At 25.5% G+C, this 24,154-nt stretch overlaps 2 protein-coding genes across 8 annotated transcripts in view; one reads left to right on the plus strand and one right to left on the minus strand.

The window, feature by feature from the left end:
• The window catches only part of LOC100575814, a 30,041-nt gene extending 7,822 nt beyond the window's left edge, over nt 1–22,219 (minus strand). Inside the window, exons 1-8 of one of the 6 annotated variants that reach the window (XM_008180546.3) lie at nt 21,959–22,218; nt 21,741–21,875; nt 20,246–21,678; nt 20,008–20,178; nt 19,783–19,923; nt 19,646–19,706; nt 15,861–15,926; nt 14,688–14,908 (exon numbers count right to left, since the gene is read on the minus strand). In XM_008180546.3, coding sequence (XP_008178768.1) covers nt 14,688–14,908; nt 15,861–15,926; nt 19,646–19,706; nt 19,783–19,923; nt 20,008–20,178; nt 20,246–21,678; nt 21,741–21,870 — 2,223 coding nt within the window. In that variant the 5' untranslated portion in view covers nt 21,871–21,875; nt 21,959–22,218. Of the gene's footprint in view, nt 1–13,542; nt 14,909–15,860; nt 15,927–17,862; nt 17,916–19,645; nt 19,707–19,782; nt 19,924–20,007; nt 20,179–20,245; nt 21,679–21,740; nt 21,876–21,958 lie in introns of those variants that run through there. The other 5 variants (XM_008180545.3, XM_008180543.3, XM_008180542.3 and 2 more) reach the window with 5 other exon arrangements.
• A 196-nt stretch (nt 22,220–22,415) lies between these two features.
• LOC100167443 (FERM domain-containing protein 8) overlaps nt 22,416–24,154 on the plus strand; it is an 18,282-nt gene continuing 16,543 nt past the window's right edge. For both annotated transcript variants that reach the window (XM_029490393.1, XM_001945369.5), the window contains exon 1: nt 22,416–22,699. The gene's annotated coding sequence lies outside the window, so the exon portion shown is untranslated. The remainder of the gene's footprint in view (nt 22,700–24,154) is intronic.

Raw genomic sequence — 24,154 nt, forward strand, 5'->3', positions numbered from 1 at the left:
TATTACATAGTTAAACTAATGTTAAACCGCGGAATTTGACTGGTAAAATTTAAACTATGATTGTAAAACGGGCCCTAAGTGTCTAAGTCGGTTATAATAAACAAAGTATATAATAATTACTATTTAATTTATAGTTATTATTCAATATTAGATAGGAAAATTGATAAAATATTTACTTCTGTCATACTATTTATTAGGTAAGACTTAATACTTAATAAAAACTTGAAAAACATCGTTCAGGTGTATAGCAGTTGATACAGGCAAAGTACAAAATATTTTCAAGAGTTCATGAATATTTGGATAAACCTCTTTATCACAAACATCTAAAGCATGTAACCCAGAGGTGAATACAATGTTTTCAATCACTAAAAATAAACCCATGCCCTATGGTAAATCTACAGTCTTCATGGTAATTTTGTTTTATTTACTGACTATTTATCGGGTTTATTATAAACATTCATGCATGAAAAATAATTCGCAGAGAATTCAAAAATATAGTATACCATACCACCATAAAGATATATGTTTTTATTTTCCGATATTTATGCCACGAACGACTAGTGGCATATAGTACCTACATAAAAGCGGACAAATTACCACGGCTAGAACATTTAGAAAACAGATATAGGTCCCTACTCAAAACTTAAAAGTAGTATCATATTGAGAAATACAGAAAATAAGTAAACATAATTTTACAAAAAAAAAAGGTCAAGGGGGATCTATCCCCCATACCCCCCGTAAATACGCCACTGAACTAGTTTAACTTACAGTTGAAATAACTTAGCTTTTCTCAGTTGATTTTAAAAAATCCATCAAGTTAAAATCATTTTGAAATTTTTCGTTTATACTTAAATATTACTATATCAGTATAAAATAAAAATAATCCAATACAAAAACACAAACATTTCTGTTCTTTTTCTTGATAACATAATTTTGTGTATATTAAAATATTTTATTAAATTGTAAATTATTTATTATGCGAGTTGCAATTATACATATTTTTTGATAAAATTAATAATTTTAAATTACAAATTGACAATTGTTAAGTTTTAATGTTATATAACTTATAATATATATGTGAAGGTCGTGTACTCATATTCACGTATTATGACATTCAATTGCTATATATTTGTTAAATTATTAATTTGAGATGAGTATATAGTTTTAATTAGTAAATAATTGTAAAGTAAGAGTAAAAGGGTACCTATATAGTGTACATCATGATAAAAGTTCAATAAATATGTAGGTATTTTATGATTTATAAATTAGAAACTAGAAAAACACATCCACTCTTTATGTAATTTACATACTAATTAAAAAAAAATAAATTAACTTTTTTTAAACTGAGTAAGTTAATATTTTCGTCTATAGGTATTATAACTTTTAACTTATCGAGTTAAATTTATAATTTTTTATCTATTAACTTTTAACTTATCGATCTTGTGACTTCTTAACTTAACTTAACTTGAGTTAACTATTTTCATTAACTTTTCCACTTTTGTACCTATGTTTTATCTAGTATATTATGTAGTTATATTAAAATTATACTACCTATATAAAAACTACTATTTAGGTATAATATGTGATTTGTTTTTTTAAAATGAGTACATTTCAACCTACCACAATAAATACAGACCTATAGAAATACAGAATATTACTATAATGGAAAAATAAATCTCTAATATAAAATATATATATGATTAAAATAAATGGGCTGACATTGACCATCCCCGGTCAGAACCATTTTTTGTATGCATTGGCCAATGATTATATTTATGATTTATATATTATGATATGAAAATAAAAAAAGTAGGTACATACCTACAAACATTTTCATCAAATATTAATAATATCTGTGTAAGTACATAATATTATAATATATCATTCAATCATTGGTAGGTATATATATACGTTCAAAATATTAATGCTTGAGCTATTTATAAACAATTTATATTTTCTTATTTATTTAATTTTTTTTTTTAATTAATGTTATTGACATTTATAATTCTCTGTCAAAAAACTTAAATTTAAAACAGTACTAACTAAATATTTTCAGAGTCGTAATGTTTTTGATAATCTTATTGATTAAAGTTCAATATTTGCAAAATTGGGTCCTATTTTGTAATTATATTGATATTTAATTTCTTGTACCATGCACACGTTTAATAGTGGAAAGAATGCTTTGACTTTAACTTTAAGGACGGTTTCTGGTAACAAGTTGCCAGTTGGATCTAGTCAGAACTTTTAAAACGTCAAAAATGGAAATAATTGGAAAACGGATACTTTACAATTTTTACGAAAAACAAATATTTTATTATAGGCAATCAACTTTAATAATTCGTTTATACAATTTACAATAAATTTCCAAAAAGTTCATAGTAACATTTAATAGAAATGAAATAATTTTTTCAAATATTTTGGTTCTTTTGTGCTATTTATAGATTTATAATTTTTTTACGTTTTTTAGGTAAACAATTTTTTAAATGTAATATATTAAAGTTCCTTTTATAAATTGTTCTTACTCCATTTTAAAAGTATCAATAATCAATCTTACAATTTTTTTTTACACGCGTTTTAAGTTGAAATTCTCAAGATATTTATCAAAATCGTGAAAATTTCCAAATTATTTTGTAGTTTAAAACCATATAAATTGTATTAAGGTTTGAAAATGAAATTAAAGTAAAATAAAATCAATCTACTTTTTATTAAATTAGAAAAATAAGCATGACGTACAATAAATAAATTATTGTAATAGTATACTATAGGTACAATTTTATAATTATAATTAAAAACAATATTGTTATTATAATAATGTACTGCATACAGATCGCAGTAAAAATGTGTATTCAATGTAGGCATGTCTCAAACAGTCGAACATTTAATACATATATTAATGTATTATCTGAAAATATTTGGAAAAACTATAATATTCATAACTAGATTTAAAAAGTAACTATTCTAATACCTAATCGATAGCTTATATAAAATTAGTATTAAGTACATAATTTGATTATTTGAAATTTTAATAGGTAGGTACTAACTACTATCATTGATTACAAATAAGTACTAGTGTTAATAACCAATGTTACCTACTATAGGTACTAAACGGCATTAAAATAGATTATTAAAAAGGTAACTGCACAGCTTAGTTTTTGGGAATACATACTTGATATATATTTGTATTACCATTTCATTACTTTTTTATGTATGAAACAGATCACTTCTAATTTCTAAATAGCAGTTATTTAAAAAATAATACAGTAATATTAATGCATCGGAAGAATCCTACCAGAAGAGGATTATAGTGCCAAGAATATTTTAAGTTAAGCCAAAAACTGATAAGTCCATTCATATGAGATGTAAATATAATATTACAATGGTAAAGTAGTGACCTCTACAGATAAAATTGAACAACGCATCACTGAGGTACTTGAGCAACAATATTCCAGAGGCCATTGGCGGTCTTACGTTTTGGTATAGTGGCCATATTCGCACTGCCGCCGCTGGTCGGCTGATAAATCGGGTAGGATCACTGGATAGTGTGTTGGGGGGGAGGTATAGCTTCGATATAAGTTCCAGAACGGACAATGCACCAACGCCAAGCCAATAGCCAACGCTATCTGTCAGTATCGGTAACCATTGTTCGGAATTATTCAATACAGCGAGTACCTACCTAGTCACAAAGGTTGCACACTTGCACGCTCAGCTAGTACCTACTCACAGTCTGACGTGAAGATATTATTGTTATTATTTTAAAATATTGTGTGAGTACACGTTTTCAAATGAAAAATAACTCAATTCGATAATAGAAGGCCAAAAGGAAAAATGTACAATACTTTAAACTTTTTTAAATAATCAGGAACACAAAATAAAATAGCAGCATAACAATAGAATATTTACGCAACACCTGTTTTCAACAAAATACATTTTGCTTTTATGTTGTACCTAATTCAAAAATGAATAAGACATGACATTTTTACAAAAGATTTATCATAGCATTTAATAGACATAGCCACATAGGTACTTACTTTAATTTTCAAAATAGTTTTGTTCTTTTTTATGATCGACTTATAGATTCTGATCGGAGCTATGAATGGATTGATTTTACAATGATGTGTTTTTATTTTTATTTATTATTATTTGTGTTTGTGTACACGATAAGTAGTCGAAATAATGCTTCAATTTTCAGTATCTTCTTCAATACAATTTATAAAAATTTTATTTTTAAATCTAAGATTTAAAATTTAATACAAGATTCCTCATAAGTTTTTTACCTTTGTACCCTTAAATGTCTACCGGAAAGTCAGATTAAATTTTTATGAGCGTTTGAAGTTGAAAACTGAGGGTTGAGTTCGATGTTTAAAGTCACTGCGATAATATGGATATGTACCTATATTAAGAGATACTTTTCTCCGAAGTTTTATGTATGTTATTGATAATATTATGATTCGAACACCAATTAAATGAATTTGTTTATTATGGTTAGTGTCGTGACTATTATATTGTAAGCTTTTAAAAGTGTCTATATTCTTGGCTACCATGCGTATTTACAGAATATGTTGATCATCACCACCAGAATGTATTTTATATTGGTGATTACTAATATTATGATTAAATTGTAAACTAAATACATGGTCTTAAAAGTCTACATTCGTGGCTACCATTATAGTACCATGTGTATTTACAGATGCCGATCGCCACCCAAATATAATTTAAGTGTATAGGCTGAGTATTTTATAGCTAATATTATACTTAAATTATAAATAAACAAGTAGGAGAGCAATAATTATTCTTATGAATTATGGTTTAATAATATTCTTATGAGGGTATGTAACATAAGTACCACCAGGCACCAGTAGAGCATTAATTGTATTGTATTGCAGAACGTCTTATCGAAAGGGTGTGGAATATTATTTATGAGTTGTATGTGCAGTGTTACATATATTGCGTGTGGAATAATACGTATGTACCTATATAGTATAGATATATCTAATTCATGTGTATACTTGAGTATGTGTATTACATCATATCACATAATTCCGTATAATGCATATGGTATATGGTCCATAGTAATTAATTTTTCTGTGTTTTTTATTTAATGCATATCTACCATGGAAATATTTTATAACACAATAGCTAGAATTTAAAAATGTAAATAATGTAATTCAAGGTTCTTCATAAGTGTGTATTCAATGATTCTAAAAATATCAAAAATACAAGAACAATTTTATTTTTAAACGAACATTTGAGAGGTAGGTTGTCATATTATGTACTACTAATTACTACTAACTAACCTACTTATTTTTGACGAGACTGTATATTTAAACAAAAATAACGAATTTTCATCTAAGGATTTGAGTTATTAAGCTGTAAATCAAAAAATATTAATTATAGTTGCAATATACACTACAAATAAATAAAGCAAATAATAAAAGTTTATAAGTACGGTTACGATTATAGTTAAGGATTTTCTGTTGCAAGGGGGTTTTACTATAATTATTACTGTATGGGGATTGGGGGTACTACGAAAATAGTACCCCTTCTATTATCGATAAATATTAGGCTACAGGTAATAATAATATATTATTATTTTCTATTTACAATATGTAGGTACTATTTTTGTGCTGTAGGCACCTACTGATAATTAACATAAATTATTGACTATTATAATAATTACATACATACTACGTATTATAGTAGCTGTAAGTATTATCTGAATTTAGTGAAAACAAAAATTACTTTGCATATCTATTTGTTGTAAAATGTTAGGTATATAAAGCAAATAACAAAACTAAAAAATGTAGTTCCTATCTGGCTATCTAACAATAAGAAGAATTAAACAGTTTCAACAATAAACTTTACTAATGTGTTCTTCAATGCAATATATTTTTATGAAAAGTTATCTATTACGTAAAGTGGAAATGTCTTTTTCACACTTTGTAAAAAAAAAAATATTTTACGATGGTTACGTTCTGATAGTAAAATGAATAAAGTTGATGCATACCAACATACGAAAGATGAAAATTGCAAATTCCAAGTAGTTTTAAAAAGCATCGGAAAGAGCAAAAAAAAATTAATAAAAATTGAGAATTTTTAAGTAAAATCAATTTTTGACAAAATCAATTTTATTGTTCTGCTGTACCTAACTCAAAATATAAAAGTGGTAGACACTTTAAAATTTAAATGTTCACTAAATTTTAATATGATCATTTTCCATATAATATATTACTATACAATTTTTAAAATATTTTAACTCTTTTTAAGCTATTATTTTATAGCCATGAGAAATTGTTTTTTTGTTGTTTAACAATTATTATTGTCGAGAAAACTTGAAAATTTGATGAAGGGTTCCTCATATATAATTTTAAAGCAGTTAAACATTTTAATGATACATAGGTACTATTTTTTTTATAAGCATTTAACTCAAGATATTTTAAGTTAAAACTTAGACGAAATTAGATATTTAAACAACAAATTAAGCAATAACTATCCAATTTTTGACAAAATCTATTTAAATTTTTTTGTTGTAGCTCAAAAACGAATAACCATTGATACTTTACATTATTACAAAATATCAATAATGTGATTATTTTCCATACCTACATGATAATATTTTAATTTTTTTTCAGCTATTTATAACCGTGAGAAAATTTATTTTTTATTTTTTTACAGTTATTGTCGAAAACAATTTTTTGCTAGATCCAAAAACTTGAAATTGTATTACTAGGTTCCACACTAATTTAAAAAAAAAACAGTTGAGCGTAAATTCATAATAAAATTGTATGATTGTCTGAAGTTAGAATTTTGTCAAAATCCTAAAATTGGTAAATCATTTTTCAGTAAGAAATTCAAAAACCGTTCTTTTCATAGCTAACGTTTGAAAATTCAATAGAAGATTCCACATAATTTTTACAACCTTTAACAAAAAAAAAAAAGTTAACCGGAAAGTAATATAGCCATGAGTAATTTTCGATTTTTATTAATTTTTGTTTTATTTATTAAATATGATTATTTATTCAAGTACCTATGCTAGGCTTTGCTGACTTTGCTCAGAATCGTTTTTCGTATAAAATAATTTACCATAGATTATTTAACACATTTAGTACAATGACATAGATACTCACCAAACGTCTGTGTAGCAGAGCTGTCTACCTTTTAATTTTCGTGTTTGGTCACTACTCACAGAAAATAAGTGTCAATAGTGTCATGCAGTAGAAATCACCTCTACTAGTTCGCAATTTTTGGGTTTCTTCTTCAAAAGTCCAAACCGAATAAGTACTTTTATGAATCAGAGCGCCGAGATGGTTGATCCGATCATGGGACGTCCACATTAGGTATTATAAGTACGCACAATATCTCAATAACATTATATTCGGTGCTTGGAGAGATACCACTTTCGTGCTTTTTCCGACGTATCATCAAATATCACCCCTTGCAATAAACAGTCGGTGGTTAAGTACCTGCATCCCGCACGAGGAATGTTATAATAGTGTTATGTAAGCCGCGAACCCCACAGACACATAAGAAATGCTTTCGGCTAATAATATCATTAGTGCGATATGAGTACCTATACCACGTATAATAACTTATGCATCAAACTTTGGAATTTAAATATGGCACATTTCATATTGTCAGTTAATTGAGTGGGCTTAATTGTACGGATTAATTGGATGATAGATGATAGTGGCTAATGCTTCAATTGTGTCAGTATTATAACTAAAACTATATATAATAAATATTAATTATTAATCACACAAATAAAATAAAATAAATAAATAGCTATTTTTTATTTTATGAATGTGTGACAAAAGCAGGATCATTTAAAAATGAAGACACAGATCTCCAAAGTGGGACAATAGCCCCTAGTAGTCTCACTTACTATAACCAAAGATTAAAACAAATATGTAATGAAGTATAAAGGGGAGCCAGGTAGATATAATTATTTTTATTTAAATATTTTTCAATCTATGTAATAATTAATTAAGAAATTAAAAGAATGGTAATATTTAAATACTATGTAATAAGCGGTCTCCGTCTCTCTTTTAGATTCTGAGTGGAACGATGAATGTATTGATTTTACAAAAATGTGTGTCTTTTTAAAATTTTTTTTGTGTCTATCATCACATTTTAGGACAGAAAATGCTTAGATTTTCTTCAACAGTATCTTTTCTGATAGGAAAATGAATTTAGTTGGTACTTTGAGAGGTAAAAAGTAAAAATACCCCAATAGTTTTCAAAAGCACCGTGAAAAACAAAAGAAAAATTAAAGAAAAACGGGAATTTTTACGCAAAATCTGTTTTTGAGAAAATTGATTTTGGTTTTTGGTACAACTCTTAAGCAAAAGACTGTAGATACTTGAAAATTTCACTGAATGTTTATATTTTCATTTTCCATACACCATACAATTTTGAAAATAATTTGACTCTTTTTGAGCTGTTTACAGAGATTGTCAGTTTTCAATATTTCAATATTTTTAGTTTTTTTTTTCTATAAATATGAATAAAATTTTATTTGATGGGTAAAAAAGTGTGAACATTTAATGCTTGCTGCAAGGCTCCTGATATATTGTTACAATAGCAGTTGAAAATATTAAAAATACTTTAGCACAGTTTTTTTTATAAGTATTTTAAGTTCGAATTTCGTCAAAATTTATCAAATTTAAAATTTAGTTTAAATGTAATAGTTAAAAATGTATAAAATATTCAAATTTTATAACTAAGGATTGAAAATTTAAAACAAGGTTCCACATAAATAGGTTATATATAAATTACTTTGTTACAATAATATCATCAATTATACTTAGTAATATCATACGCTGTCTGGCCGTCTTCGCTCAGAATCGTTTTTCTTATTCAATGATATTATATCATTGAATTCAAAAATAACACCATCCATTACAGTGACCCACTTGTAACGTACTGTATAGCAGAGTGACATCCACTTGCCCAGCTTTTTTTTATTATTATAATCTGTTTTTATGAATTTTATAATAGAATACAATCCTATTCAGAGGCGGACTGGCCAATCGCCTCCCGGGCCCTCGATCATATCATATAAATAAAAATTATTTATAATACATATTAAATATAATGGTGAAATTCATTTACTATACATATTTACGTACAATAATGTTGTCACAGGTTTTTAAATTTGAAGAATTCTATGAATAAAATATTACACAATATATTATAATCAGTGTACCTGAAACTGCCATCAATAATATTCATTTTATCGTTGTGTGTGCAAACGTAATGAGCCGACGAGCTTATATACTCATTGCAATTATATTATTATTTCACATTTTTATGAGACGAGAGTTTAAAATTGTAATAGTTACGCGTTGTTGTGTTCATACAATTCTTCACTACACGTAATAGTATAATATATTAATATGGTAAACTGTACACAAAATAATATTATTTAATATGTTATTTATATAGTTAATATGATATGGGATTGGTGGTGGTTAGTTTTTTCAATCAAAATATACCAGTGATTAGTCAACCACTCCGATAAACTTTGTGTGCGATAAGACTTATGAATTAGTTATTATAGTCTACTTGAGATTGAACAGTTTATTTTGCCCTATATTATACCCTAACTCTTATAAATTTGATTTGAATATTTTAAAATTTAAGAAATTTCACAGCTTTCTCAAAGTTAAAAATAATTAAAACCCGTTTGAAAGCATCAATGGGTCAAGAATTAATAGTCACTAATGCTATTAAGTATTGAACCTGACTTGCTACCTGATACCAATGTTACCAGAGATAACATTGGAAAAATTTCAATGGAGCTAAGCAAATTATTAATGTTTTAAAATTTGAAGTTTAATTTAAGTTTATATTTTAAATAAACTGTTCTTATTTGTATAATTTTGTGTAAAAGAATAAATTTGAATTGATGTAACTATTGACTGAAAACATTTATCATCTAAAATATAATACATATATTGTATATAAATATAATATTTCTAAATATATATATATAAGCTATATAAGTATAGGCTAAATTCTGAGCCCTAATATTGCTGATTAACCTCCAGGGCTCCTTGACATCCAGACCGCCCTGGTCCTATTTATTGTATTACATAACAACCAAATTCCTTCAAATTGTATGTAATACCATAACAGTTTATTGTTACAAATCCATGAACATTGAGAGTCATTTTAGAGTACCTACTTATATTCTTGCATATAGGTTAACTATAGGGTTTGGATCATTGTATTTGTATTTGCAACTCAAAAGATGATTGCAAACTATATGCATGAAAAAAAATAAAATTATAGCACTTTGTTTTATAAACCAAACATAATTATATTTAATACAAACAACATTATTCAACAAAGTTATATTAATTATAATAATAATAATAAGTAATCACTTAGAGCAAACCTTAAACACAAAAATTCATTCAAACTTCAACAACATGTTATTGTTAATATACCTAATTTAAAAAATACAAGGAATGTTAGCAGTCATAATATTTTTCAAGTTAAATGTGGGTTACATTACTTCTATTATTTTTTTTCTTTTTAACAACAAAAAATAATAGTTATATTTGCATACAGAATAATTAATATAAGGATCCACATTTCTAGTATCAAAATACAGAGTAGCAGAAATAACTCCTATTTTGTGTTACCTACCTAATTTATTCAACAAACGTTTAAATATGAGATATTTTTTAGTTTATGTTATCTTACTGTTTAAAAAAATATTACAAAATAAAACTGACAAATTCTTAACTAAAAAATAATAATATTTTACTGAATAGTGAAAACACACCATTAATAAAGGCTAATATAACAGAAAAATATGTACTACAATTAAACACTACTTACCTACAACTATCGACCAATTAATTTAAGTACTTCGTACATTACCATAGAGATCAAAAATTATCAATAATAATAATTTTAACATAATTAAACTAATAAGAGGACGGATTATGAAGACATAAAATGTATAGACTTTTATAAGGAAAATGTTAATAAAATAAGTACAAATATCTTGATCAAATTTTACAAACTTTTGTCAATCATGACAATACTTTCAAAGTTAAGACATTTACAATTTGTGTGGTAACTACAAAAAAAAATTAAAATTAAATACCTACTTCAATTACCTAAATAAATGACTGATTGCAATTTATAATTTGCAACATCACATTAAACAATATTAAACACTAAAGATATTAAATATTAATAAACGTTGTTGAATAAATATAAGTATGTAATCCACTTTAAACATAAGATAAAGTACACATCATTAGAATACATTCAATAATTTGGAGAACAAAGCTTTACTATTAACACATTAACCATTTTTAAATTAAATATATTATTGCTATACCAGTCTGAAATGTTTAGATAATAATTAAATGAAAATAAATTAAATATACCTTTTAACATTTATAACTTTAAATCAATTTTTGTGGTATCTACCTATTTAAAATATAAAAATTGGAAAAATTATGTTTTATTTTTAATTAGAAAATACTTTTAGCCGTTAAATTATTCAAAATACTACTATCTGCTTTAACTTGAATGTAGTTGTCAAGAAGTTATCTTTGTTGTAATATTTAAAAATTGTAATGCATATAAAAAATAATACTTTATTTATTCCATTCTTCACATAAAATAAAAAATCATTAATCACAGTAAATTATTAGTCACCAATATTTTCTAAAATATAATATTGAAAGTTAACTATTTACTGGTTTTTATGTTATTTATAATCTATGAAAAAGTCAAGAAAAAAATGTCACTAAATAAGTAATACATTACATTTTATTAAATATATTTTAAGTCAATTGTAGTGGTGGTTTTGGCAGCGAGGCAAGTGAGGTGGCACATTACTTAACATATAAAAACAAATAATTTATAAATGTTATACTTTGTAGCAACTATAGTTAATTTAATTTAAAATAATTAAGTTTATTAAATATTCTTCAATTAATCTAAGATAACTTTCAAACCTTTGTAATTATTTTATTTTACATATGACTACTATTTTTTATTTTTTGGATAGGTAAGTGATAATTAGTGTATAGGAATTTATGAAGTGTGCACACAGATAGCATACAAATGTTTTAAGTTATGGGATATTTAAAAATAATGGTTTTTGCCATAAGCACTGATTATAGACTTCACCACAATGAAGCTAAATTTTAGCGTGCATGCTAATTTTATATAGATAAATACAAACACAAAAAATGAATAAAAAATGATCATGCAACTCACAGTTTAAAAAGTGGAAAGTAGACTCCTTTTGAATTGGTCTGGTTTAATAATAATTTGGAAATATGACCTGACCTTACTTGGTTTATATTCAATATAATATTAATAAAACTTAGATATTAGTTATTATTTTATATAATTCATAAATTTTTTTTTTTTAAACTATTTTGGTTTAAGTTAACGAATCTCAGAAAAAAATTATTTTTTTGAAAATAGTCAAAACCGCCACTAAGTTAGTATAAGAAACAAGAACTTTGAATGGCTAAACATTTTTATTAAAACAAATATTAATTGAGCATATTATTCTCATATTCTTACAACTTTAATATTAATGGATAAGAATTTATGAATTCAATTCAAAGTTTATATTACCATAAATATTTTAATGAATATATAAAGTATAAGTGATAACAAAAGAAAAAAAGGAATGCAGTTTTAAAATCTTGAGTTATATAAATACAACCATTGGAATATGACTTACAAAAAACACGTGGAAAACACTGAAGAAAAACTAAATAGGTCACACAAAACAAACTAAGATATGAAGCTTTACATATTGTATTGTGTATATATTAGAATTAATATTTATTTGGTACCTATCTAGCAAAGCCATTAAAATACTAAATGATTTACCAAGGAAATGTCAGTGAACTGACTAAAATATAATACAGAGTGGGGAAGGAAAACGTACAATATTATAAAAATAGGTTTTCTCGATAATAAGAAAAAATAATAATAATAATGTTCACTAAATATAATTAATTTAAAAACAATACACCATTAAGTAAATATAGCGTAGTAAGCAACATGCTTTTGTGATAAAATTGTTTTACAAAAATAATGGCAGTTAGGGTCTGCTTATCATTCGTTTCGTATTATTTTAACATTAAGTGGCATCATCCAATTTGAGGAAGATTAAAAGACTGCTTAAGAAAAGATAGTGGTTATCTTGAGAAAATGATTTAAAAAAATATAATATGGCGTGTTATGTACTTTATTCAAATACATTAACAATTAATTAATTTTCATTTGATTATATTATATTTTATAATTGGACTTTGAAATTGGGCGCTTTAGTGCCCCACCCTGTATAGTATAAACACCTTAAACATGAATATAATAAATTTAAGTTTAGTTTATGTGTAGCTAAGTAACATAAATTTAACTACTAAAACATATTTTCTTATTATTATTATTTTTTTTTTAATCCATCCAACTATCTTGATATTTTAATAGGTATATAGGTATACAATTAAATATCTATCAACAACAAAAATAGTTAACAATCCTTACTTTATAAGCAAATTCAACAACTATAAGCCTAAGCCATTCCATATTATTTTTTTGAGCAGTTTGTACAGAGTTCTATAAATTAATTGCTAATTGAAATCATACAAATCATTAACTATTGGTAACAGTAAGTAATTGTAGACTTTTCGGAATTTTTAATGAAAAATCAGACTTGGAAATTAATAACCTAATAGTTAGAAAAAAACAATGATCAGTACAACAGAAGATAATAGCCAGATATGCAGTCTGTAATTTGTAGGTAGTCATAACTTCATTCAATGATTGAGGTATATCAATATTTATCTGTTTTTTATTTAACTAAGGGTATTTTTTAAAATGCATGTTCATGACAACAAATTTTTTGAGACTTAAATGAATAATAGATTTATGAAGAAATTCAGATATTTCAGAAAATATGCTACAGAATATGATTATGTATTATATAAAACAATGATGTAATGATTTGGCTATCATATATTTCTAATAAAAAAAAAAATGAATGTAATTAGAATCGCCCACTAAATTTAAAAACGGTAACTTATATTTTATTTAAATTTAAATACAATTTATAGAACTCTGTATATTGAATGAATAAGTAACTATGTAATACCAAATAAGGTCTTGCATGCTACAAATAGACTAGAAACTATACAGTAAATTATTATTTAGTAGTTAAATATTTCTAATGATTTTTTTAATTTAAAGCAGGTATGAATTTTTGTCATGCATTAGTTTTAATTCAATTAAGTTCTAACTTTTATAACTTAGACAACATCCAATTAATAAATACAGTTAAGAACATAAAAACAAATTTTTCTACGAAATAAAACCCCCATTATTGTGAAGATGAAAATCCCTTAAAAATATTGGAACTAATGATATTTTTTTTTTATGATAAAATCAATAAACTAACAGGAATACATAGATTAATGATAAATGATTATTTAAATTAATTTACAAATGAAAACAATTTGGACAGATTAGTTTAACTTATTGCACATAATGGACTTGATTTGAACAAGAAAAAATACAAGATATTCTTTCTTGTTGCAGTGAATCTAGCATTCTTATATAATATTGATTATAAAAAAAAATTAATTCAGAAATAAATTGTTTTCTTTTTCTAATATTACTAAATAAGGTTTTTGCAATACCTTGAAATCAGGCAAATTATCCAAAATTTGTTGTGCTTCATGACTCACTGTTGGTACGAGAGAACTTGGACTTTCGATGGTGTCTATTGATTGATTGTCTGATGATGACGGTAGTGATGCACTGAAAAACTCATCGAACACATCTATACTTTCAGGACTACTTTGGAAGGGTGTATCTTCTTCTTTCACAACCTCAGATGTTTTCCATGTTTGAGGCTGAACTAAAGTTAAGTAACAGAAATCAGAATATTAAAATATACGAATGAAGTACAGATGTGACAAGAAAACTGTTATTAATATTGTTTATTAAAAATATATATATATTACAATAATTAATTTATGTTTGGGAGTAAATGTATAACTCATTAATTCTCAAAATAATATGCAAATGTTAGTATCAAGGTACGTTAATTATTTATGTACATTTTCACAGTATTATCGAAATGTATACAAGAATATTTTTCATGTATGAAAAACAAAATAAGCATAATAATTAAGAATGGTATGAAGTTAATAAAACTCTCTAATAAATTACAATATTATGCAAATGTACACTTTTTAAGATAATTGAAGCAATTTATATAATAATAGTATATAAGGTATAATTACAATTTTGTACCTATATAACAAAAAGTTGGTAAAAATGTATCTTTTATCATTATTTTGTTACTTATATAATTATAATAATAACAATAAATGATAACACTCATAATAATTGTAACATTATATTTACAATTAAAACATTCATCTTATTATTTAGAGTATAATTATATATTATTAATGTACTAAAAATTAGAATAATTCACGAAAATGGTACCATAAAAACTATTATAAAATAAATTACCTCAATTTTTAAGTTTAAGAGCAAAGCAATGCATAAATGCATAAAATACCCACACATGTCGTGTCCATCTTAGAAATATACAACATATCTATTTTTATGTTGTTAGCTTTATTATTGAAGTAAAACGACCAATTATTTAACCATCATGTGAGCGGCTATACAATAGGTCAATTCACTCCTGTATTAAAAATAGCAACATAAAATTAGTTCTGCACTTGGTATATTTTACATTTTGTAAGACAGAAACAACACATACTGGTATAGCATCTTTTTAACAACATGATTTTGTTACAAATTATTACACATTAAGCAAAAACAGAAATACTCACGAGCATTTGTACAGCATGGTGCAAGTGTATCAAGGAGTTCAAGATCGAGTAGCGACGTATGATTACCTAATTAGCCCACAATAAATGCATATTTAGCTCCACCACCAGTTAACAATTATTTTAAGCATGATGAAAAGGCAATTAATTTAGTAAAAAGCATTTGTGTCAGATAAATTATCAGATTATTAAATAACAATTTAAAATATTTGTATATTTTTAGCAAAAATAGATTAACTACCGTTATTTCCTTTTTCAACACAAATGGTGGTAGGTATTAATAAGTTGGCTTGACATAAGAAACTGGATTTCATATTACACAAGACAAAAGTTAAAAAAACCTTGGCTATATTAAAAATGTTAAACTATTTTAATTAATTGTTTATCTGTATCACAAATGTTGAACAATGTATTTGACCAGTTTAATTTATAAAATATGAAAAATTCAAAAATATAAATTAATACTGTTTCATATCTAACTGAAATCAAAAAATATAATTGGAATCAAAAATAAATACTTAAAATGTGAATTCTTAAGAGAATGCATACCCGCATGTGTTGTCTCCGTCTTAAAACCACGTAACATACCAAATTTACGCTCAGAAATTCACGTTTTATGCGGTTAGCTTGAAAATTAGAGTGAATCGACCTATTATAAAACTTGGTGGTGAGAACATTATCTGTGTTTTGTTGGAAGTTTTTTCACGATACATCAGTTTTTAAGTGAGTTATGAGCATTTATAATTTACATTTATTATACACACATACTTCCAACAAACACAGATAATGTTCTTACCATCAAGTTTCATAATAGGTCGATTTACTCTAATTTTCAAGCTAACGGCATAAAACGTGAATTTCTGAGCGTAAATTTGGTATGTTACATGTTTTTAAGATGGAGGCAACACATGCAGGTGAGGCGTCCTCTTAAGAGATAACATGTGTATATGAATTCGGATATTATATTTTTTGGTACATTATTTGGTCATAAGAATAAAATTGGTAATAAATAATGATTATGGAATTTGTCTTAATACTTGTATAGGACTTGTAGTCATATACAATTAGAAAATTATACTTTGTTCACATAGAGAAAATTTACTGAGATGCCAAGAAATAATTGCATGAACAAAATCATAAGATACACACTACAATTGTAAACATATCATATACTCTACACATAAAACTTATTGACAAAAAGCTCAGTGTACAGACAATTTTATAATTTACATATTGTAAACATTACATACCAGGTGATCCGTTTGACGTACGATACTCATTATTTCAAAAAATATTTATATCTTAGAAAGTATTTTTTTTCACACAATATTAAGTCATTAATAAAAAATACTTATTTCATATTTAATACAAATGTTTTACTGTTTTTAGTGACAACATGCACTTTTAACTATGTATTTTGAAGTATAATATTCTTTGGATTACTTTAATACATAAAAATCAAATTTTGAACAAGTAGTTCATGCGTAATCATGCGTTATACTTTATAAGTATTTAAACCTTAGATGAGCGGATGGTTATAGGAATATCCCACTAAATTTTGGTCCACTACTCCATTCATCAAAACTTTAACCACTTATAAGTTATAACTAATGAACTACTTGACCGAAATTTGATTTTTATAGACTAAATACTCCTATTAATATTTTGCTTCAGAATGTAAAATTGAAAACGTATGTTGTCATTCAAAAGTGTACAAAAATTTAAAAGTTTAAACAATAAAAACACTGAAAAATATTTTTTTTTTTCTAAAAATGTTGTTTTGTAACAATTTAAAAATTATGTAAAAGAAATATATTCAAATACGTAAGTGTATTCTGAAATAATGAGTGTCTTACGTTAAATGGATTATCCCATATATATTATTGAACGCTTATTAATTCATCCTATATATGGGAAAATAATTTTTTAAACGTATAAAATTTACAAAAAAATGAAAATGAAAAACCGAAAATGCAACACTCTTTATCTTAATATAGGTGTTTACCAATGCCGTTAATTTAGAATGATTTATTAATTTCCATCTATTATATCTTGTGGCTAGAAAAAGGATAAATATAATGTTTTAAATGTTTACTTTTTTTTAATAATTCAGTATGTATGTTTAATGATAAAAGTAGACACCTCTTACCATAGCAAATTTCACTGAATAAAAATGTAGTTATAAAAATAATTTAATAATTATTTATTTATCATAACATAATATATTATTTTAATATTTAATCACAGTTCAAAGTTATGTGATAAATCATAATTACATGAACATTCAAAAATTACATATTATTAGATAATTAAAAATGTATTTAAACACAAACTGTTAACATCTATCTGTAATCTGTTGCAACTTATTTTTAGTGATAAAAGTGATATGCAGAAAACGTCAAATTACTAAGTAATATGAATAATATGCTATGGTTAATAATTATCATAATTTATTAAATGCTACATTATATAGACAAGAAAGATATTCCAATCAAATAATCCAGTTAAAATATTATCAGGTATACCTTGTATATAGTTAATAGAAAAAAATGCAATTACTGATGTGTTTAATAGATAATATTATATAGATTTATTTCTATTTAAATGATAGTAAGAGTTGTTACATTGATATTTTTTTGTTACCTAATATTAATCCTTTATGAAATATAGTTAATAATGTAAAAAAAAAAAAACTTGATTTGTCTCTTCAGGTGTCTACTCACAATTAATTACAATATATATGTAAAAAATAATAATGTGGTATACGATTTGTTAGTATTAGTTTTAATTATTTTGTTTAGAATTATTCAAAACCAAAAAAACATAATTTAAATTTATAAATCACCTAATTATACTTGATAATAAAATAATCAATATAAATTTTATATCCAAAATTATTAGATTAATCAATAGAATAAATATACTTATTATTTTTCTTTGTGTTTAAAATATAGTGATATGTCATATTTATAGTGTAATTTTGATCATAGTTGAATAACACAACAGACAAACTACAGACACTAATGACAATGCAATAATTTTTCACTCAATATTTTAATTTGGATTTGACTCACTAGAGTGCATAGCGGCAGGATGTGGGAAATAAGCATCTTCCTGCCTCCATTTGCAACCAGAGAATCAAATACAAATTAAATTAAAGAGCGATAAATGATTACATTCTATACTGTTATCTATAGTATTATTTAATCTATGGTTTGATATACCCTAACAAAAATAGAGAGGTCTTGTTAAATTATCCATAATTTTATGTAAAATTAAAAGAAAACTTAGGAATATAAGTAATAAATACTTAGAAATAACAATGAAATATGCAAAATTATTTCATGGGTTATCTATACTCTATAGTACTGTTTAAGATACCATATAAGTTACAAGATGAGAGGTTATTTTAAAACTAATAAAGTACTATGTACCTAATTATGGTATATTATTATTATTATTTTTTTTTAGTTTATGTTCTGGTTGTTTTTTGGATCCGGTTCCAGGAATGTGCAAGATATTTTACATTTGTCTAGTTCCTCTATTTTATGTTTATCCTCGTGTTTATCCAATATTAAAACTTAAGAAAAATTCAGTGACTAGATATTTGCAGTTAAAAAAAAATCAAATTTAAAAAGATCTACTATCTGATATAAAATAAATATTAGTTTATAATTATTATTGAATTTTTAATATTTTTAAATTAAATTTGAAAAAAAAATTATTATGTAAAAGATAAATAAACGGTAGAATTTACTGTAGATTTAAGACATCTATGGAATACTTACAGTCCAATGGATTTATTAAACCACTGCTTTTCCAGTCGAATTCAGGGTCCGGTACTGTATCCTTCATTATAATATATAAAAATGTATTTAGAGTTTTAAGGATATTAAGTTGATTAAGAAAGTGAAATTAAATTCACCTGCATTGGACCATTGGAAAAAGATTGCGATATTTTTGTATCAGTTGTGTCATTGTTAGAAGCTTTTAATGGTTCCAATGGATTGTTAGACATATTTGCGGCGAATCTAGGGACTTTTGGGTTCCAAGAAGCACCATACAACTGCCATATTTAAATCCAATATTAATAAAAAAAAACCGAAATATTTACAATCAAGTAATTTGTAAAAAATTGTGTTGATCTTACTATGTTCCTAGAATCAATCGAGAGTGAAGCAAGAAAAACATTATTTGATTCGGATTTGGTCCAATTATAGTTGAGGGCTGGACTTGAGTCTACATCTTTTAAACTCTGCCAAACTTGAGACTCATTTAACTCATTATCTAAGTTTTGCAAATCAGCTTCCTCACATAACTCCTAATGAATAATATTGGAATAAATAAATATAAATAAACGGATAATTAATAATAAAAAAAAGGCTTACATAATCTCCTTGAAAAGCGTCCTTACAAAATTGTTTATAATCAAGTTGAACACAGGATTCTGAATCTATTATTGCACAACTTTGTTTTAAATCTATAACTTGATCACTTGTATGAAGACCTGATGTAGTGTAACCAGATTCAAAATCACAGAAATTGTCATCATCATCATCATCATTATTAATTATACTATTTTGGTTCTCAGATTTCAATATTGAATCATTAATGGTTACACGTTTCACTTGTTCAACATTGGAATGTTTTAACTCTGCTGTGTCATTAAAATCTTGTCTGCAAGTTTCATATGTACAAAAATCATCATCATCATCATCATCAGTATCACATATTGATTTTTTTTTGGTAGTTGAAGTTGGAAATACATGAAAGTCAGAGAATTCATCAAATTCAGAATCTGAATTATGCTCAACATTAATTTCATTACATTGAAATGTTGAACAATTAGAATTAATTGATTCTACATTTTGTTCTATTTTATTCTCAACTAATATAGAAATATTCTTCAATATTTTACAGTGTTCGTCATTAAACTGTGCTAAAGGTATTTTATCAAAATCATGTTGATCGACAGTTTGAGGATCTTCAATTATTTCAAGATGTTCTTGTGATGTTCTGTTTGGTAAAGGCACATTTAGAGAATGAGGCAAATCAGTTTCAAAATCACAGACATCTGTATACTCTTCTTGATCATTTTTAATCATAATATTATTATTATTATTATTAATTGATAAATTATCAACTAACATTGCAAACATACCATTAGGCGTATCAGTAACACTTACATCATTTTTTAAATTGTCTAATAAAACATTTTGAACACAGTTGGTTTGATTGGATGATTCTTCAACATCTACACATTCTAAGTGACCATTAACCAAGATATCTTGACCAGTTGATTTTTCATTATTAGCATTGGTTTTAGGTTGATAAATCTCATTATTTTCATATACTTCATAGTCATTTAATTGAAGTACTAAATTTGGTAAATGTTGTGGTATTATATTATTTTTTACATTTGATAAGTCACAAATAAATTGTTCAGAAGTTAAAGACAAGTCATCATTAATTATTTTCCTATTATTATCTATTACATTTTCAGAGGATTCATTATGTTTGATCTCTGTATTACAGTCTATTTCATTGACATTATCACAACTGTCATTGGACGTTAATTTCTTTATATTTTCCCAAGGCACATCTTTTTTATCTTTCCATATGGATAAATTGTTTTGATGTAAACTAGGCTCTTGTTCAGATAATGATGATTCCATAGATAGGTCATTATTTGCAATACTTGATGGCCGTTTCAACAAACTTTCATTGGTGTTTGGTTCAATACAAACCACTGTTTCGTGAACGACATCACCATCATAAGGAAGTGATAATTCGTCAATAGGATTCCACCCACCATCTGGACCTTTATGCATACAAAATGTTATGTTAGTCTTAACACATACACCTGTATTTTTGAATACTTACTTAAACTAGACTCAGATGGCAGTTCCAAGGCCAGATGAGGATAGTCCATAAAATCCTCATCATCTTCCCAGTCCAATTTGGTCATGGGAGGTGGAGTTTCGGGTATCAGAGGTGGTATATCATCAGACATCTCAACTGGAACGTTATAATTATTATTGATATTATTATTATTTTTTTTAATATAATATATTCGACTCGCTTATTAAGCAGGTACTTACGTACTTTAACCTACTATAATTTCAAAACGGACATGTCACATACAACTAAAACTGAAGATACTCGGGAAAATACCCAGGACAATGAAATTTGGTTTTATATTTCGGACGCAAATTTACGAAACTAGATAGGTAACAATAAGAAACAGTAACACATTAAAAAATAAGAAAAAATAAGAAATTAAGTTTAGCCAAGCCCGAAATTCTTAATGGTCACGACTACTGAAGCACTAATCTGAAATCTCGATTATTGAATAATTATTGTAAATTGTAATCATTACGTGATAAAAATTATTATGTATGAATGGGAGATTCAATATGCACATATACTCCTTGATAACCTTGGTCGCCGTATCACTTGCAGCCGCAGATAAAGATAATAAACTATTTCATTTGATAACTAGATAAGAACTTGATAAGAAAATTTGGCGCTGTCACGGACTAAAATCTGCGATATCTCTGCACTGTGGTTTATAATTTTATAATTTATAGTATTTGATTGAATTATGAACCATGAACTATTGAAGTTTTTAATATGTTACTGATTTCAATTAGAGGTTGAAGTTATGTCTGGTACAAAAAATACTTTATCATTCAATGTTTGAAATTCCTATTCACAAGATGACAAGAAAAGTCTGAAAGGGGATCTTACACCATCTGTAACAACCGACTGGTACAAAGTGAATGATTATCTCAGCTTTAATTTGGTGTTTGCAGAAAAAACAAAAATTAGAGATAAAATAGGTATAATATAAAGTAAAATAATTAATATAGTATGTTATAACATTGTAAGCAAACTATTATCTGAAAAGTATTTTAATTTTTGAATAAAAAACAAAACCCAACCAGTTATCACTTCTCGTCATTATAATTACCTAAATTTAGCTTATGATTTTAATTTTATCTAGGCCCTGATACTTTTATGATTATTATCTGAATTTGTTATTTTATATATTGATATATTATTATGTTCAAACAGATAGTTTATACCTAATAGCATATATTTATAATCAATACTAGTAGTTCATATAGTACATTTTTACTTATATGCATGTCCTAGGTATTCAATTACATATTTATCACTAAAATCAAAGCTCAAAATATTAAATATATAATATTATTATTGTGGCTCGGTGGTTGCAATCAGTCACGAAACCTTATCTGAAAGTAAACACTTGTCTATTAACCTTAGTTGTCGAAGCCTTAAAAAAAAATAATAAAATAATACCAGGATATTATTATCGATAAAATTTTACATAATATATAATTTATCATATTATTTTGTTTTTGAAAAAGTGACAAAAATGAGTGAGCAAAGTAATTAAAATATGGTTTGTCAACTATTTTAAGCATAAAATAATTAAATATGCATTGTCTTGATTCAAGAAACAAATATATGAGTTTAAATAATTTCTATACTGAGTAGGTATAGCATATTAGTACCTATAAAGTTAAGACTGTCAGCCTATATAATTAAATATAATTTATATAATTGCTATTAAAGTAATTTATTTTACTATTAGGCATTAGTACCCAAACTTCAGTAGGTTAAAATAATTTTTTCAAACAAAATGCATTTGGAAATGTCAGTGTCTATAAAATAGGGTTGGTCTAATTTTCTAAACTTCTGAACTACTAATTTACTAAATTGGGGAAATAGTGGCCATAATGTGGCCAAACAATGTATTTGGGTTGAAACTTCAAACAAGGGTCATTATAATACCCCTATATAATTTCATATCAAATTCCAAGTTGCTTCGTCAAATTTCACCTCTAAGTTACCTGTCACAAAAAACCCTAAACTAAAAATTATAAAATTATTATGTATGAAGTCAATTTGGTATTGCAGATTCATGGTTGATTCCAGGGCTTTGCACCGGAATCATTTTTTCGGGTTTCAGGATTTGGGTGTTGAAAGAAATTTTGGGTTATTGAATTCGGGTGTTACGGGTTAATACACTTTTCTGGTTATGGTTAAATGAAAATTAATTCGGAATAATTATGGTTAATTCGGGTGTTAAAATAAAAACCCATGTTGTATATCAATTAACATGAGATTTTCAATGCAAATTCGATACAGTAATCTGATTTTATATTTAAAGTAAACATAAAGAAAATATTAAAAAATACAAATTTAATATTATACTTATTAGTTATTAGTTTATTACTTATTACTTAGTACTTACTCAGTCCTTTTTC

Source organism: Acyrthosiphon pisum, chromosome X, assembly GCF_005508785.2.
Source record: "Acyrthosiphon pisum isolate AL4f chromosome X, pea_aphid_22Mar2018_4r6ur, whole genome shotgun sequence".
In the NCBI taxonomy this organism is placed as follows: Eukaryota; Metazoa; Arthropoda; class Insecta; order Hemiptera; family Aphididae; genus Acyrthosiphon; species Acyrthosiphon pisum.